Source organism: Thamnophis elegans, chromosome Z (assembly GCF_009769535.1).
Source record: "Thamnophis elegans isolate rThaEle1 chromosome Z, rThaEle1.pri, whole genome shotgun sequence".
Classification (NCBI taxonomy): domain Eukaryota; kingdom Metazoa; phylum Chordata; class Lepidosauria; order Squamata; family Colubridae; genus Thamnophis; species Thamnophis elegans.
In genome coordinates this window covers 90164708-90184429 of record NC_045558.1, presented here as the reverse complement: position 1 = coordinate 90184429, position 19722 = coordinate 90164708, and the positions used below count along the sequence as shown (strand labels likewise).

Sequence of the window (19722 nt, the reverse complement as noted above, 5' to 3'; positions counted from 1 at the left end):
CTTGGCTCCATTCCAGAAGTGTGTGCCATTTTCCAAGTGCCATTATGAAACAGCAACTTAGTTGACTCCTGCCGGTGATCCTCCCCCCACCACCACCACTGTTTCCCTCCCAGAGAGGGCACTCTCTGCTAGGCAGTCCCAATTCTTTGAACTGGTAGCCCTTTAGAAAGCTAGGCCACACAACAGAGAGGGAGCTCCCTCAGCCATAGTCCTTTCAACTGTAAACAGGTAGGATTGGGGCCTACGTGGTAGAGCTGGGGAGCTAAATCCAACCTTGGCAGTGGTAGGGGGGTGAACAAAGACTGTGATAAGTGCTGTATGGTATGGAGAGCCACCAGTAAGACAGAAGCCATCATTGGGACAGTTTGATTGTTGTTACCGTGTATGAGGAAAGACTTAGATTGAAGTGGCTTTAATGGCTATTCCATTCCTGAGATCTGCCTGCTTTCTATCTTCCTGTCTCTGCTTTCCCCTTCCTGAGTGAGGCTGGGCTGGAGAGCTGGGGTTCCCATTCCAGGGCAGACTGGGCTTCTTTCCCAGTCTCCTTGCATTTGAGCTGTACTTCAACATCCTGTCCAACTCGCTTAAGTCCTGTGCCGACCCTCCCCTGCATCCCCATGGCGTCTCATGCTGGACATTGCTTAATGATCCATACACTAAGTTAGTGACTACAATTGGTATATGGTTGATTTTGGAGTCTTTGAACGAAATAGTCTCACTTAACAATGGCTTGTAACCTTAATGGGCAGATTCCATTATAGTTGTAAGTTTAGGGCTACCTGTATATTTTTAGAGAAACATCTCTATTTTTTTTTTTAAGATGCTAATGTGCGTTCTGAATGACTTTTCTAGAGGATTTATTAGGGTTATTAGATTTTTATTCTACTACTGCTTTTATTATTTTTATAAATAATTCAAAGTGATGAACATACCTAATATTTCTTCCTCCTCCTATTTCCTCTATAACAGCCCTGTGATGTGGTTGGGCTGAAGGAAGAGTAACTGACACAAAGATACCCAGCCCAGTTTCATGCCTCAAGTGGGAGTAGAATTTTCTCAATTTTTTGTACTGTTTCCAAAATCTACTTTATATTTTGTGATGTGGTGTCCTAGTTTCAGATATAGAACTTCTTCCTGGCAATAGTGTGATTAGGTTTGTGTGATTACCCTTTGAACATATTCTGTAAAATGCTAGATTGCTTTGCTTCATTTAACTACAAAAGTACAAAAAGCTAGTTTAGATTTAAAAGACTGGAGTGCTCAATGGAATTTTTGACTTTTAGTTTCTATCATTGCTCTCCTCCCAATATCCACTGTATTGTATACCTTTTTTTTAAAGTCCATCTGCTTCAGAAATGGTTTGCTATATAATATATATATATATAATATGAAAGGGATTTCATAAAATCCAGGCTATATTCTTCTGAAGTATGTAGATTGGATGTACTGATATTGTGTCTTGTTCAATAGAGCTTGAATCATTTTGTATGATTCCATTGTTTAACAAGATGAAGTTTTAATCTTACTTCAGCAATGCCTGCAAACTAATCCAGAAAAGAGGCCATCTTGTAATGAACTGCTGCAATGCAACCTCTTCACCAGAGATGGGTTTGCTGAAAGGTAAGTTTTCTGGTTTTATCAAAGTATCTGTTAAAAAGAAAGAATAATGAGAAGTTCTGTGTATATAATACATTCTCCCTTTAGCATATACAAGATATTGGTTGCTTCTGGAGCTGCAAAAGACTTACACAGTCAGTAAGTGAAAATCATGGATTGGAATAATGACACTTCTTATCTGCTTCCTTTTCTTTGCTACATTCTAATCTTAGAAAAGAGGATGCGGTGACTCAGTGGCTAAGACTCTGAGTTTGTTGATCAGAAAATTGGCTGTTGGAGTCCCTAGTGCTGCGTAACGGAATGAGTTCCTGTTACTTGTCGCAGCTTCTGCCAACCTAGCAGTTTGAAAGCATGTAAAAATGCAAGTAGAAAAATAGGAAGGTGGAAAGGTAACAGTGTTCTGTGCACCTTTGGCATTTAGTCATGCCAGCCACATGACCACGGAGATGTCTTCAGACAGTACTGGGTCTTCAGCTTTGAAACAGAGATGAGCACTGCTCTAGAGTCGGAAACGACTAGCACGCATGTGCAAAGGGAACCTTTAGCTTTAAACTCAGAAAACTGATAACAGATTTAGTCTAAGTACAACTCGGGAAGACAAAGTGGCAAAGGACATGATCTGACCAGCTCATTCTTCATTGCAGAAGAATTTTATTTCTTCCCATTTCTGTATCAAATGCAAACTAGTTGCTCTTTGTTTGCTATCAAATGTTTAGTGCTAGTTCTATATGACTAACCGGAATAATATCCATAATTTCTTTTTAACAGGAAGTGACCTTTCAAATGATTCTTAATTCATATTAGAGACTGTCTCTTGCACATCTTTGATAATCACATATGTGTTCAATTGTTCATAAACATGGAGTTTATGAACAATTAAACAATATAAAACAGTATTCAGTGCTCAGTGTTTCTCTCTACAGAGAGAATTTTTTTAAATGTTCCTGCTGATTTCTTGGAATGTAGTTTCAGTGGAAATCTATATGCGAAAATCTTTATGTTATTCATGTGAGTATATAACTAACATTAACTAAAAAACAAATGGAATTTGGGGATGAGCAAAAAAGACATGGTATTAAATCCATATAGATAGTCCTTGAGATATAGCCATAATGAATCTTGCATGTCATTATGGTCATTAAGACAGATGACCTTGCTTAATTACCCTTGCTCTTCCTGGTGCAGACTTGAAGATGCAGATCAATAAGAGGATCATGGGTGTCTTGAATAGGAGAGGCTCTGAAAGGCCTAGCACAGGTCCACTTGACTTGCCCCAAGTATGATGATTCCCTCAGGCACTAGCTCAAATGATGAAGAAGCTTCCTGCAGTTGTAAGGATGAATAACTACTGGAATGCTTCAGCAACTGTAACTTTGAAATGAGTAGCTTTTGAGAGAAACTGCAGTAACTGAATGGTTGCTAAGTGATCAGTTGTATCTTGAGGACTACCTATAATTTTTAATCTGTTTTTTGTATTCTAGTTGATTTATTTATTTCAGTTTTGACCAGCAAATCAAAACTTTGCAACATAGGATTGCAATCATCCCGTTGAAATAATAGTATAATTTATACATGATAAAAATAAGCTTTATTAACTTTATCAGATAGATTTAAAGAGAAACACAAAAACATAACATACCAAGCAAGATGATAACAAATATCTGTTCAGCTATCAGAAACCCCCATAGAATGACAGCAGAGAAACCCCAAGATGGCCATTGTACACAGCACTAGGTCTGTGTCAAAGTTTATAGCTTTACAGAGTTTTGTGAAGTCCTTTATGCCCTCTAAGCTTAGTTGTTTGCTTGCAGTTTCATTACCTGAATGAATAACAGTTATTGGTACACACAAGCTCAGAGAGCATCAAGGACGCCATAGTTCAGCCGTGAGTCACATATATTGTCCTATATTTTTCTTTAGACTTGTTTAAGTAGCAGTTTTATTTGTTATTGTATTTCTAGCTACTTTAAGAAATGATAAATAAAAGGCCAGTATTTCCAGAACTATATTGAAATGTCTTTACTTACCAATATGATAGATTGTTTTTAATTTATGTTTTTTAAAAATGTTTAATAAAAATAGAAACATAAGAGAAGGGGGTTTAAATGTGAATGTGATGGATAAATGCTTTTGCTTATTAATAAAAGTTTCATTTTTATGTTCTCATTTTAACATGGAACATAAGATTTGTTCAAGAACTTAAAGTCAAGATTCAAAAAGAAAAAGAACATTCTGTACCCAAGAAACCAAAAATAAATAAAAAGGACAAAGATGATATAGGTGATGAAAGAAAAATGCTTTTAATCCAGGTTTGTGGAATTCTAGATTTTTTCTTCTTTACAATTGTATATGAATATATGTATAAAAATTATTTTAAAGCCACGTTTAATCTGTCCTATGAGAAATGGCTCTTCACTGTTGACAATATGGCTGATAGCAAACCTTGCACAACAATCATGGGTCAACAGGGTAATAGCAGAATTAGAACACAGCTCTGAGGAGAACATGTGCTCAAGAACATGGGGTTAAAAATATTAGTCCCAACTCACACACACTGGGGCCTATCAATGAAAAAAATCAAGAACTCAGTTGAACAAAGGAGTATTTAAGCCTAAAAGGGCTAAATTTATCTACTAAATGCTGAGAAATAATCATATTAAATGCTGAACTAAAATTGACAAACAGTATTCGCATATGAATATTTCTTTCCTCTAAGTCCGTGATGGCAAACCTATGGCATGTATGCCAGACATGGCACGCAGAGCCCTCCCAGACATATCCCGGGTCCTCTCATTCCAGAAGCAGCAATTTTGCAGCCTCCCTTCTCTGCTAGCCGCCTTCTTCACATGGGATCGCCCAGCAGCATGAACAGAGAGGGAGAAGGGGGCAGCAGTTCTCTGTCTGTCTGTCTGTCTGTCTGTCTCTCTCTCCCTCCCTTCCTCCCTCCCTCTCTCTCTCACACACACCTACCTTTCTTTACCGCACCACCAAAGACACCTGGATTCCCTCCCCAACCCTGCCTGTCTCATAGAGGCACCACTCACATGAGTAGGCCATGCCTACTCAGTGACATGACACTCCTCCAAGCCATGCCCACCCAGTCATTAGGAAGAACTGGTTGTTAAATTATTTGGTAGCAAAACCTTATTCAGGTTAAATTGCCATGTTGGTATTTTGCGATAAATAACTGGGTTTTGGATTGCCGTTTGGACACTTGGTTCCTAAAAGGTTCGCCATCACTACTATAAGTGCATCAAGCTCAGATGGAGAAGTAGTGAAATGATTTGGATGATAAGCAAACTGAAGTGACTCAAATGCTGGAAGGAGGTTGAATACAATAAAGTATTTTATCAGTCTTTCAAAACATTTCATAATGATTGACAAAATTGCAACTGGATAATAACCATCAAATGTGATTAAATACTTTTTTGGCACTTGCAAAATAATGGCAGTTTTAAAACATGAAACACTGGCTGCTGCAATGAAAAAGTAAAAATATTTGTAAGAATACAAACCAATTCATCTGGATACTTGCTAAGAAAACACCCAGAGATATTTATCCAGGCCTGCTGATTTATGAATGTTAACTTTTCCAATGTCCTCCAGTCCGAGGTAACATCAAAGCTAACTACTTTCTCATCAGAATGGGATATAGCTTTCCTCTCAGGGGTAATATTTGTTGCCTCAATGTCCCCCACCCCAAATGTATTCAGCTCATTTGAAAAGTAGACAAAAGAAAGTAATGTCATTAAAAAATAAACAGAATAATTCTTGTAGTAAATCAGACACTGTATTAAGATTTTTTTGTTACTGAGAAATTCTTAATAATTGTTCTTCCAGAGTAATATAAGACTTTTTCAAATATATATGTATACCATAGAAACTCCTGCATACAGAAGTGTTTAGAAATTGCATTTCAAAAATGAAATAACTTTTTTGCTGTCATTTTCGCTGTCAAGTTTGACTCAGATGATGATGGACAATTTGAATACAGAAATAATTGGAAATTTATGTATTTATCATGCAGGAAAACTCATTCGAGAACCATGATTGGCGTTAGCTGTTTGTCTAGTGTACACTTGACAACAGACTCAATTTATTGCCATCTCTGTCAAATTCTTATTATAAATGTGACTTTTTCTGTGTTTCATTGAGATAAAATAGAAGCTGAATTCTTCCATAGTTGGATCAGGATAATTGTACATATATATAGCAGTACTGTGGATTTGGATGTGATTGGTTGCCTTTTGCAGATAGAAATAATATTTTTCCCCATGTAGTTCTCCTAGTGTCACTAAATTGTGATGTCAGCCTTTGTTTCGCTATTTGCTTTCGGCTGCCATTGAAAGGGGGTGGTGGTATTTGGGAGGGGAATATTTGGTACAGGAGAGATTGTTAAAAGGGAGTTTTGTTCTCACCATCTACTGCGCATGCTGAAGACTGGTGTTTAGAGTTGGTCAAAGCCAACCATCCTGCATACCAACCTGATGATGCTCCTTGGAGATGAAACCCACATGATGCCTGAGGGATTTGCAGATTGGACAATGGGATGGGGGTTACCAGGAGGGGGAGGGGGTTGGACAAATATTGATATGTATGATTTCGCGCACTTTTGCCTCAGACCTTGCTTTGCTTAGCCCGCTATCTTTTCATAACCAGTAAAAGTACTCTTAATTCTGCAAAATGGAGTTAAGTGATTTCTTTCTTGGTTGCTGAGGAAGGCCGGTTTGACAGGTGCAAATGTTGACGGAATTACAGTTTTCTGTAACCTTCATATAACACTGCCTTTTAATTTTCACTTGTGTTCAGTTCATTTGTGGTATTTGGTTTGTGTCTTATAACAGGATCTAGGTGTTAATTCAAAGCTCAAAAACTCCAAGCTATTCAGAATGAAAGTATCTAAGGCTGACATACTGAAATCTGAAAGATCATCATGTATGAGTTTCCTGTATGATAACAGTGTTGGACAATTTAATACAATTCCAATATATCTAAAGGATTCAAGCAGTAGCCTAGAATATGTGAAGAATCCAAGCATAGTAATTCCTCCCATTGCACAGAATCATTCCACCACACAATCCAGCATCGATGGGACCCCCACAATGGGGACAACATTGGCAAGCCATAATTACAGGTACACAATCAGAGTAAACAATCCAATTGGTATCAGTATTTAGAAAATATATATTGTTGCATATTATCTAATGTTACTTAAGGACCAATTCATACATTAGTATTATTACATTATTTCTATTGTATAGCTATAATGTACTTATTTCAAAATAGGATGAAGATCCTACTTGGAAATTGCTCCAACAGTATTTTTTCTTATGTTTACGCCTCATAGTTAGTATTTGTTTAAAAATACACACTCAATTGTGAAGTAGTGGAACAAAAGACCTATAACTGTATATACGTTATAGAGTGAAGATTGAAGAGGTAGGAAAAGAAAACTCTTACCTAGTTATTAGCAAATGTTACCACATAATCACTATATAGCATGACAACTTCAATATTAATTCATGTCAGCAGTCTTCTATTCAAACACTGACCCAGATTGAACCTGAACAGTGAGACGAGACTTTAATGAGTTAGTTTGCATGACAAAGCAAGATCAATTTACCCTGAAAGGCCTGTATGTCTTACTGAGGGTTTCCTACAGAATTAAGAACAGCGTGTTTTTATCTCTCCTTATTTGAAAACTCAAGTTTCCCTCCGTGTAATTCAGCTTCATAGCATTTGGAAAAGTTTCCATCGAAATGGTATTTGAATGAGTGAGAGTCAGCCAGACCAAATTCCTATGAAATTTTATTGCATGTTGTCAAGGCAATGAAAGCCATAAAGGGCCCATCACCCCCAAGACAATTCAATCTGTGATGCAAGCAGTGACCTCCAGTGGGCCATCTGCAAATTGCAGTCCAGCCAAAAATACAGCTTATCTTTGAGTACAAGCCGTAAGCAAGTGCAACTTGCTATTTCGCTACCTTTTGTTTATGAGTTATTGAAAGACGGTCAAGCCCTTTGAGAAATTCCACGTCCAGCCAGGTCACCAGACGGATTCCGAGTTTGAGTTTGGGTGAAAACCCCTTAGGAATGCCAAAGCTGAAGAGGAACTGGGTGAGCTCAGAAGGGATAACGCCATTGCCAATAACTCCAAACAGTACCACAATGCACCTTAGTGGTTAATAAGTGAATTGCACCTGCGTCTGCAAAGTATCGCAACGCAGCCTGGTGGTCAACAAAAGAGCCTGTGTTTGCAAAGTATCGGAACGCATTCTAACAGCTGACACGTGAATAACCTGAGTTTGCAAGCACAGCAATGCACCCCCTAGGGCCGACAAGTGAATTGAACTCAAAGAATTTGAAGAAATTCTCTGAATTAATCCTGGTCATAGAATTATTGAATCTTTCTAGTGATGATGACAGAAGGATCAGACTTAATAGATTTAATAGATTTAATAGATTTATTATAATTTATAGGCCGCCCTTTTCCCTGAGGGGACTCAGGGCGGCTTACAAAGACACGGGAAAGGGGGTACAAAGACAAAAAGCATAAGACAGTACATAATATTAAAAAATAGAGCACAACATTCATTCATCATTCGGGAGGGGACGAACTAAGATTTTTATCCCCAGGCCTGACGGGATAGCCAGATCTTAAGGGCCGTGCGGAAGGCCTGGGCGGTGGTGAGGCTGCGGATCTCCACGGGGAGATTGTTCCATAGCGTCGGAGCTGCAACTGAGAAGGCTCTCCTCCGCGTAGTCGCCAGTCGGCACTGACTGGCGGATGGAATTCGGAGGAGGCCTACCCTGTGCGATCTGATGGGACGCAGGGAGGTAATTGGCAGAAGGCGGTCTCTCAAATAGCCAGATCCACTACCATGGAGCGCTTTGTGAGTGGTAAGTAGGACCTTGAAGTGCACCCGGAGACCAACAGGTAGCCAGCGCAGCTCACGGAGGATCGGTGTTATGTGGGCGAACCGTGGTGCGCCCACGATCACTCGCGCGGCCGCATTCTGGACTAGCTGAAGTCGCCGGATGCTCTTCAAGGGCAGCCCCATGTAGAGCATGTTGCAGTATTCCAGCCTAGAGATCACAAGGGCTCGAGTGACTGTTGTGAGGGCCTCCCTGTTCAGGTAGGGCCGCAACTGGCGCATCAGGCGAACCTGAGCAAATGCCCCCCTGGTCACAGCTGACAAATGATGGTCGAAACTCAGCTGTGGGTCCAGGAGGACTCCCAAGTTGCGGACCCTGTCTGAGGGGTATAAATTTTGTCCCCCCAGCCTGATTGATGGAACATTAGCCAAATTATTGGGAGGAAAACACAACAGCCACTCGGTCTTTTCCGGGTTGAGCACCAGTTTGTTAGCTCTCATCCAGTCTGTGACAGCCTCAAGGCCTCGGTTCATCACTTCCACCGCTTCATTGAGTTGGCACGGGGCGGACAGATACAACTGTGTATCGTCCGCATATTGGTGGTATTTTATCCCGTGCCTCCGAATGATCTCGCCCAGCGGTTTCATGTATATGTTAAATAGTAGGGGGGATAAGACCGAACCCTGCGGCACCCCACAAGTAAGGGGCCTCGGGGACGATCTCTGCCCCCCCACCAACACCGACTGCGACCTGTCCGAGAGGTAGGAGGAGAACCACTGCAGAACAGTGCCGCCCACCCCCACCTCCCGCAGTCGTCGCAGAAGGATACCATGGTCGATGGTATCGAAAGCCGCTGAGAGGTCAAGGAGAACCAGGATGGACGCATGGCCTCCATCTCTGGCTCTCCAGAGATCATCGGTCAATGCGACCAAAGCGGTTTCTGTGCTGTAACCGGGCCTGAAGCCAGACTGGAAGGGGTCAAGATAGTTAGCTTCCTCCAAGGTACGCTGAAGCTGGAGAGCCACCACCTTCTCAACAACCTTCCCCACAAAGGGGAGGTTGGAGACTGGACGGTAGTTGTTAAGAATTGCTGGATCCAAGGACGGTTTCTTCAGGAGGGGTCTCACCACCGCCGCCTTCAGCGTGGTGGGGAGATGCCCCTCCCGAAGAGAGGTGGTAACAACCGCCTGGATCCAGCCTCGTGTCACCTCACTGCTGCTGGCAACCAGCCAGGAGGGACACGGGTCCAGAATACAGGTGGAGGCACTCACAGCTCGCATAGCCTTGCCGAACCCCATGCTTGAACCCAATACAGATTCGGTATTAGTTGACCAAAGCTCAGATTTAGATGTCCAGCTAGCAGAAGGGTTAGAGGCACCTCAGATATCCTATGACCTTAGGCAGTACAGAAAGCCTACACAGATTAAGCGGTCAAACCTCTTGGAGGAATGGGATAGCGTCTATCAAAGGTACGAGAGTTGTTGGGAGTGGTTGCAACACTTCTGCAATGAACTCAAAGACAATTTACCACCTGAACATCTCCAAACCTTAAGTGAGGACATGGATGTATTCTACGCACAAGGGACACTATATGGAGAATGCCTCTGCAACACCCAGAGACAACTAAAGGATGATGAAGAAATCCAGGATAAAATGTTTTTCATTCAGACATTAAAAAAGGAACACGTAGAGCAGTTTCGTTATGGCAAAGGTCTTATCCAAACCAGCCTGAGGAGGGAGACCGCCCTGGGCAAGAAGGCTGAGTCCGATGTGCCTCATCCTTCGCATGCATCATCTCAGCGGCCACACAAAGCCTCCTCTCACGCTTCTAAGAAAGCGTCCTCATCTAGTCCCAAGGATACACAAGGAGGAGAGGCCACATCTGTGGTATCTCATCGTTCACACAGGTTACTATGGCAGTCTCAAGCAGCTTCCTCCCACATCTCCAGAATAGCCTTATCTTTCCAACCAAAATCAATCCAATCTTGAGCGGGTAGCAGCATCTCGCAACAATCTTCCCATTTACAGTCAAAGGTCACGGGCATCTCTAGTTGCAAAAGCACAAATGGAAACTGAGATGGCCAAAGCAGATCTACAGACAGCTAAAGAAGAGCAGCTGCTGAAGGAAGAGATGGCAACCTTGGGAACCACAGCTCAAGCAGAGATGGGAATCTTGGAAGCCAGAGCTCAAGCAGAGGGAGCAGCTGCAGAAGCCAGAGCTCAAGCAGAGGGAGCAGCTGCAGAAGCCAGAGCTCAAGCAGAGAGAGCAGCTGCGGAAGCAGAGAGGGCGACTAAGAAAGTTAAAGTTCAGGTTCAATTAGAATATCTTCAATTCTAGCGGGAAGCGAAAGGAAGACTAATACGGGCCAAAGCTGTACATGCTGAGGCTGATGGCGGCTTCCCTGACTTTGATCCTGGAAATCTAGAAGAAGAAACCCCTGATGCACGTGTGAAAGCTTACATAGACGACTAATGCGTGGTACAACAGAGACAATCACCAAACCAACAAACTAATGAGGTGGATCACATCGTTCAAGTTGTATCACTCGACCCCTCCCTTGGAATGGGAGAATTTACCCCGACAAATCCAGGCACATGAGGTGCCCACAACAATTTTCCAGCGATGGCGAATAATCCTCAACTAGTAGGAACACAAGTAGCCACAAGTAGCAACCTCAATGCCAAAGCAAAAGATTTCCAGCCAATACGGCAAGGCAACTTGAACATCAACGAACAGAGTAATCAACATGAACAACTGACAGAGCAACATCAAAAACAACCTATGCCCACGCCGTGGCAAGATGAAGCCACACAGTATCTTTCCACAGAAAATATCAGCTGTTGTTGGCAACCGTGTCTACACCCACAGATCGCAATGGCCTGAACCAAGAGGAGACCGCTGGCCTGAACCCACCAAAGTCTTGGAGCACACTGTACCATTTCCCCCAGCATGCAAGACCAGAGTAGAATGGCAGTCCTGCTGGACTTGGGATCTCAAGGAACACAGAAGTTCTCTGACACGCCAGGCCAACCCTATCGAATATGGAAGCATATCTTCCTAAGGGCTGTTCGTGCCGAGAACGTACAGCCAGATGGAGAGATCATACATATGATGGCCTGGCTAGGCCCAAAGTCTGCACAAATGGTTACAGGTATCTACCACACCTATCTGAAGGATCCAGTCACAGCCTGTAAAGAGGCTTGGGAAGAACTTAATCGGTGGTATGGCACATCTGCGATGACCGAAGACACACTCTTGAAGCAGACCAACAATTTCCCTAATATCGGTCGGCACGACCATGACCAGTTGTGGTCATTCTCCATACTCATTAAGCAACTATGGGTAGCTCAACAGGCCCCCAAACTAAATGGTATGTCACGCCTCGACCAATACGCAATGCAGCTACATATCGTTTGAAAGTTACCAGAACCGTTAATTGAAAAATGGATCAAAGTTTATTCGCATTACAAGGCGAACAATCAAAGACAAGATCCCCCCTTTGCTTTCCTTGCAGATTTTGTCCACCAGCAAACAATGACATATACCAATTCCCAAGCGCAAGCTTTTAGAAGGCCAGAGTCCCCAGGGAGCAAAAAACATGTTCCGAACCACGGACCGATTAACAATCCCATATGAGACACAAGGGAAAGAACCTTTGCGTCTGCCTGCAAAACCCAAGTCTTCAACTCCACCAGGAACATGCCAGATGTGCTACTACCAAGGGCAGTTCCAATTAAACTATCAACAACAAAGTCCCATTCTGTCCATTCCACAAAACTTCCCACCCTTTGAACGTATGTAGAGTGTTCAGAATGAAGCCCATGGAAGAGAGGAAAGCTCTAATCGGCTTACCAAATCTGCTTTAAATGTTGTGATTCCACAGAGCACATACCCAAAATGTGCACAGCCAAAGTGCAATGTCACCTTTGCAAGAGTAACAGACACCCTGGCGCCCTGCATCAAAACTCCATGGTGATGCATCGACCAATGACTGATCCTCCACAAGACGCTAAAACGCACCCAGAAGCTAACACAGGTATGTCAGGTGTACCACAGTATGTGGTGATTCCTCCACGCCTCGCACATGCCATAAGATCTGCCTAGCCAAAGTCTATCTTGCGACACACCCAGAACAGGCCGTGAAGATGTACATAATTCTGGATGGCCAAAGCACCAGGTCGTTAGCAAGGTCAGCATTTTTTGATCTCTTCGACGTCCAAAGCGAAGAGATAGAATTCACAATATCAGGGTGCACTGGGTCCCAGTGCACGGTGGGAAGAGAAGTCAAAGTATTCTGCATAGAAGCATTAGACGGAAGCGCACAGTTCCCATTGCCGCCATTACTAGAATGGGACGACCTACCAAATGATCACAACCAGATTGCGACACCAGAGTTAGCAAATAACAGACCTCACCTGAAATACATAGCCAATCACTCCCCCCCCCCTAGATCCTGAAGCCAAAATCCTGCTCCTGCTGGGAGCAGACACCTCCGCAGCCTTTCTTCTGCAGGAAGTAGTTGAAGGCCCAATAGATGCCCCATTTGCCCAGAAGACAAGACTCGGTTGGGTCATCTTTGGAACAGTGTGTGTAGATAGGCTAGGAGTCCCAACCCAGGCGAGTGTCTTCACGGCCTCCATTGTTAGTAATGGGAGAGCATCTCAGTTGAAACCATGCCAAGAACACTTCACGACTTCCTCAATCAAACCAGTTTTAGGGGCAACAGTGTTCCAGACCAGCAAAGAAGACAATGACTTGACTTTGTTGATAGAGAACAAAGAATTTCTGAGGCTCGTGGTCAAGGAATTCCAACAGGAGGCCACCAAGAATTGGATGGCTCCAATACCCTTTCGCATACCAAGACAGCGGTTTCCAAATAACTATGAGCAACCTTTCTCTCGCCTCTTCAATCTGAGACAAATCATAAACATGAAAGCTCATTTAATGGAGTTCCCAAACAAAATAGTCTAGAACGGACATGCAGAACTTGCTCCACCTCCGAGAATTGATGAGGAATGCTGGCACCTGCTATCCTTTAGAAAGTACCAACCACAAGAGCCAGGCCAGATTCGAGCAGTTTTCAATACCAGCGTGCAATCCCAAGGCCCCTCTCTGAACAAAGTGCTTCTCAAAGGTCCTGACCTCACCAACAGTCTGCTCAGCATGCTTAATCACTTCAGAAAGGAAACAAAAGCCATCCTGTACAACATCCAGCAGATGTTCTACTTATTCCTTGTCAGAGAAGACCATCAAAGCTATCTATATTTCATGTGGTCCAGTGACAAACAGCACAACCAACGGAAGCAAGAATGGCAAATGTGGTATGCCTTCCTGAGTTGTCCAAAGAGTTCCTGTCCAGCACAAGTACGTCCCCATCTTGCCTACCGCCACAACGAAGGCAATGGCAGCCGTAGGATACGTCAAGGTCTATGGCGGGGAGAACAGCGTTCACATCGTCCACGGCGGGGAGAAAAACATTCACATCATCTATGGCAGGGAGAACAATCAGTCTCATCAGGGGAATGGTGAAACTAGCACCACAAATACCCATCAACCAGTCCCAAGAACCAACTCGTTTCAAACACATCTCCAGCCGGAAGCCTCTCATGTTGGGCTTAGCAGTGATCATCTTCACCACCCTCGTGGCAGAGGGGGCAGCCGTCATCAACTCTCAAGCCTTGGTTCCAGAGTTTTTGGATCCTGAAAAACCAACTGTCCTCATCCCAGCCACCTTACTGACCCAGAAGACAAGTGACTGGGAACCAGTAGGGAACTTCGTTCCCAAAGACATGTATTGGAACTTATGGCCTAAGGGACTTGTGTCCACTGGAACTCACGGCCTATGGGACTTGTGCACCAAGCCCTACCTAGTAATGATGAACTAGTTTGCCAAATGGAAGCTCAGGTTGCAAAGCAGACTTCCACCAAGAAGCTCTACACCAGATCAATCTGCGACCTGCGACCTATTACGGAAGACTGAACTAGAAGATTGAACTTCAAGCTTTACATGCTTTGTGTTTAATTGATTGTTTGCACTGTTTGATGCTATGCCTTGTGTAACCCAGTTAATCAGTTAGTTAGGTTTGCATGCTCGGATAATTAGTCAGTTAGTTACATGTTTGATGTTATGCCTTTGTTTATCTCAGTTAATTAGCTAGTCATGCTATGCCTTGTGTAACTCAGTTAATTAGATAGTCAAGTTTGCATTTTTTATGCCATATTTTTGTTTGCCTTTAGTTAAAAGTTAGTAAGTAGTGGAATTTATAATTCCAGGTGGGGAGTGTGCTGACTCAAGTTCAACAGTATATAACTATTGTAAGAATGTCTTCTTTAAGAAAGTACCTCATGGGAGATACAACTCCTTTATGGGAAATATAGGCAGGGATGCCTTGTGGGAAATGTAGTTCCATGACATGTGACCACATCTGTGTTCTCTAATTGGATGCTGGGCCTCTCTCCTCCCGAGAAAATTGATTTATGACCAGATGCTCTGTGAAGAGTTTTTGGTGTTAATTGAGAACAATGGGATAAACACATGTTTCCTCACCCCCGCTTCATCAGAAAAATGGAAAAGCATAGTTTTTTCACATCACACAATGGACAGATCTAAGGTCAGATGTATCTTAATATTGAACTTTATGTTTGCTTCTAAGAATTCCTGTCAATAAATTGATCTGAGAGACATTAATCCTAAAGCGTGAAGTTGAAAACTTACTGGGCCCCTGGCATGGTTACACACCGGGTCCAGAACACAGATGTAGATCTAATTAATTTCTGCAAAGTCTCAACCTATTCTACCTGAAGATCAGTCTGGGACAATTGTATTTTTCAATTATATAGTCTTGGACCTGGCTTTTAAATTTAAGGATGCCCATTGTCTGTGTGTTTATTTCTAGAATTGATGAGAAAACCAAAACATATTTGAATCCTTGTATCAAGCAAGGGAAAAAATCACCAGCAGGTCACTATAATATGAACTTAACAGCATCGGTAAGCTCTCTTCGAAAATATTTGAGTGTTCCTGACATTTGGCATTTATGTAGCTGCATCTTGTGAGAATTTGGGAAAACATAGGATGAGCTTTACACTTTACCCATTTTACACTTTACCCATTTCTATTTAGAAAATATATATCTTGGAAAGTGGGCAGAAGCGTTAGAAGTGAAGTTCCCTATACTTCTTCCACATGCACCAGAAAGTAGGGCCTTTCTCTTAACATGTTATATCTCCTTGCTATTTTGATATCCTGTTGTTCAGTTAAAATATTCTACTATACTCATCAGCCAAAAATGTTCTGATGATTTAAATAAAATCAATAAAAATAAAGGAATCCTACCAGCAAACCTATAGTGAAACATACACAGCACCAAGTAGAAGAAAAAAACACAAGGAAGAAAGAAGGGAAAAAAATAAGCATTTTTTCAAGTACAAAACATTTGTAGTGGGGGGGGGAGAGAAGAGTTTCTATAATCCCTTTCAGTTACAAATTTGTAATTAATGCTTTTTTCTTTTTGTGTCTTCTTAACAGGGAGAGACTTTATTTTTACCTAGAAAGTCTTATCTCCTACTATTAGATGCTGCTCAAGCTTTCAACTTTTCTTAATAAAGAAGAGCCTGATTTAACTTAACTTTAACTGATTTCACCATAGCATTATTTCCCAGCCAATATCCCAACATTATATTTTCAATAGCTATCACTTCTTTCTGCAGATACCCAAACTCTCTCTATTTTGTTGGTGAAAGTTCTTTTGGTGTTTGAGAGTGGGCTTGCTATTTGTATACAATATAGTAGATATTTACTACTGCTTATATAATCTCTGCATACAGTGTTTCAATTTAGACTTTATTTTTTGCAAAACCTTCACATTTTATTTGCTTGGTAATAGATGCCAAAAGAAAACAATGCTCTTCAGTCCCTCAAGAAAAAGTGGGAGTTTTCTAAAGCAGAGGTCCATTTGCCAGAGCTTAATTACAGCCATCTCCCTGAACTCAAAGGCGTGGATGGTAAGGATTTGTGTATGGTTTTAGAATGTTTATGACCAATTTTTATTAAAAGATTTTTTAAAACCTACAGAAACATAGAAGGAGAAAGTCATTGTGCGGCCATATAAACCTATTTAATAAATAAAGAAAAGATAAAGACTATCAAGAGAATAAGAAAAAGAAAGATACCTGAAGAAGCAGTTTCTGGTCTCCTTTGTAAGCAGTTAGCATAGCAATCACATCTCTACCATCTCATATTGCATATTATATAGTTCCTTCTAATAAACAAACCTTTTAAATCATTTGTTCATTTTTAACCACTTTCAGCAAAAAGTTTATAAAAGAAGTCAGTCTTTTACATTTTATAGTTCAGAGTTTATTGAATAATGATAACATTCAAAGCTAAAAAGTACAGCTCAATGTATCATTGCCCGTTACATTTTTCTGAAATGTGATAATTCTAAGCAAAATCGAAATATTGATGAAATTTTAACTACTCTATCTAAACTAGAAACATTAATGTTTTGTATTTTTAGAGTGTTTTTTCAATTCATTTCTATGCATGCAAGTTCTGTACATGATATATCCTAAAATTCATTATGCATATGTTGTGCACAGATGTTCAGCCCATAATAAACATGTGTTCTGTCTTTGCTGCAGATGTGGATGACTGTAGTTGATATTAACCTGCCCATTTGCCTGGAATTATTTTAGTCCTTATTAATTTTTTAATTAAGGGAATGGAAAATATTTGAGCTAAATATTTCTAAGCAAGCAAACTTGAAAAAAAAACTCATTTAAAAGATACCGTGTAACTGTCTAGATTCTGTTAAGCTTCAATTATCTTCCTACCAAGCCAGCATGACCAAATGCAATGATAATGTGAACTGTAGTCAAACAATCGAGGAGGGCCACATGTTTTTCATCTTATTATAAATCAGTGGCTAGAAAATAATAGTTGAAACAGTCAAATCAAAATAAAAAGTCCTATGTAGCATTGTACATTTTAGGGAGTCTGGTACTTTTGCAAAGAGTAACTTCTGTTAAACAAAAATCAAATGTTTCCTTCATAAATAGTTTGGAATTCCAGATTTCTAAAGAAAGAAAACAAAATTGTTCCAGAGTCTCGCATGCCATCTCTTGCCACAATAGATCTTCAGAATCCAAATCTGGCTCTGTATCAGGTATTCAGTTCCTTTTATTTGGGGTGTAAAAAAATGCATACACAATTTATGGCATTTATTTTTCTTATCATTATTACCTGTGAAGTATGTAGGGTAATCCTTAAGAAGAAAAAACTTATTGCTTGTCATCTTCGTATTTATTAATAAATGTATTGAAATAAAGCAGAGAATATCATAAGTATATTTCATACAGCTCAGTTGTATCATATTATATTAATATTATATAAATATTATCTGAGAAGAAATATGAGAGAGAATCTTTAGAGAAAGATAACAGAAATATTTATGAAGCTGGAATTTTTAATATGTAAAAAGATGACTTAGGGGAACATAATAAAAGTTTATAAAATTATCTTAATACGATCAAACATGATAATAGATTCTAGTTATTGTTATTTCTTACTGATGTTTTTGGTAACACTGACTGCTGCTCAAGCATCAGCATGCTTGAAATTCAGTCAAAATTTACTTGATTTGCAGATATCTGGAAGCTCCTTGCAAGATACCTCAGAAGCCACCTTCCCCAAGGTGGAGCTTTAGTAACAAGCGGAATTGGCAACTCTTACGTGATTCCCATTGATCACACATCTACATCACTTTTACACCCTTATGGAGGTACTTTGAAATTGGGGAGGGAGAGGCAGTTGATAGTATTTTGCTGTAGCTAAGATAATGGCAATAAAAGGCAAAAATGATTTTATGTTAATTAGCACTATGGTACTAAGGCTGCTATTTCTTTTATAATGTGTTGTGCATGAAGAAAATAATCTACAATTAATCATTTCAGTGATCTTGCATACATATAACAATTGAAGATAACAATTAAACAGATTTAACCATTTAAAGGAAATTCTCCATTTCCTCAATGCTGATTCACATTTTCTATAGAAAAGCTGTCCATCATTATACAGTAAGTCAGGCTTTTAAAGAATCTATCTTACTGACTGTTCACATATTATGATAAATGGCAAACAGACGTAGGTATCCATAGGGCCAAAACAGAACCAGTGATGAAACATATATCAAAATATTGCAACACAAACTTCAGCCCTTACATACTTTCATTCACCATTGCAAGATAAATATGAAAAGGCAGATATCTCAACACATATTTCATAATTTTGGCATTTTCATTGACATACCTGTGAAATTGTGTATGACTTAGCACTAAGTATGAATTCAAACATGTAAGAAATTTAGACAGAGAAGGCAGATTTTACAAAATTGTCTTACTCTAATAGGTACATTTTTTTCCTTTTTATTTCAAACTCTTTGCTATGCAAGTTGCAAATTGAATTGAAGTCATAAAGAAACCAGGGGAAGACCATTGACTTTGATATCTTATTCTTTAACTTTCTTTTGAGTATCAAATTCAGTCCTGTGAAAACCAGAATTTTGGGCTTAAAAGCCTTAACTCTGATCTAGCAGGGAGAGGGAGGTGGTGGTATAGAAGTGCAAAATATAAGTAAATCTTTTATAAACTCCTAAAGCAAAACAAAATTAGTATACTTTTCATTGACATAAATCTGTGAATTTATATCAGTGAAACTATAGGTTGATTCTGACAATCAGGTGTGTCAAACTCAAGGCCCATGGGCAGGATCCCGAACACGCTTAGATCTGGCCCACAGGGAACTTGGAGGACTGGGCCACGGTGCCTCTGCCAACAAAAATGGAGTTTGAAAGGGCTGCATCTGGCCGCATCCGTTTCATTGGCAGAGGGTTGCAGGAGGCTGTTGCAATCGAAAATGGAGCTCGAGAGCCTGTTTTTGCTGGCAGAGCACTCGTGCCACCACAGGTGCCCCCGACACAAGTGATATCGAGCTGGCCACACACACCCTGGCCATTCCCCTTCTGCCCCCCCCCCCCCAGATTTCAAACAACCCTGATGCAGCCCTCGATATATATAGCCATAATATTAGCATTTTGTATGAACCCTGGCAGTTGTGGTTTATTCAAGAGAGCATGGTTATGTTAACTGTAAGTAGAAACAGTACACAAACAGACCTAGTAATAGTATTTTAAGAAAAAGAGAAAACAACACTTTGGTAAAAGATAAAA

At 40.7% G+C, this 19722-nt stretch overlaps 1 protein-coding gene across 1 annotated transcript in view; it reads left to right on the top strand.

Annotated features, from left to right (window-relative positions):
• Window positions 1–19416, top strand: part of CDKL2 (cyclin dependent kinase like 2) — a 28684-nt gene extending 9268 nt beyond the window's left edge. Inside the window, exons 7-13 of the mRNA XM_032234613.1 lie at window positions 1532–1620; window positions 3803–3926; window positions 6462–6751; window positions 15391–15484; window positions 16381–16498; window positions 17555–17661; window positions 18142–19416. Coding sequence (XP_032090504.1) covers window positions 1532–1620; window positions 3803–3926; window positions 6462–6751; window positions 15391–15484; window positions 16381–16498; window positions 17555–17661; window positions 18142–18201 — 882 coding nt within the window. The 3' untranslated portion in view covers window positions 18202–19416. The remainder of the gene's footprint in view (window positions 1–1531; window positions 1621–3802; window positions 3927–6461; window positions 6752–15390; window positions 15485–16380; window positions 16499–17554; window positions 17662–18141) is intronic.
• Window positions 19417–19722: the final 306 nt, after the last annotated feature.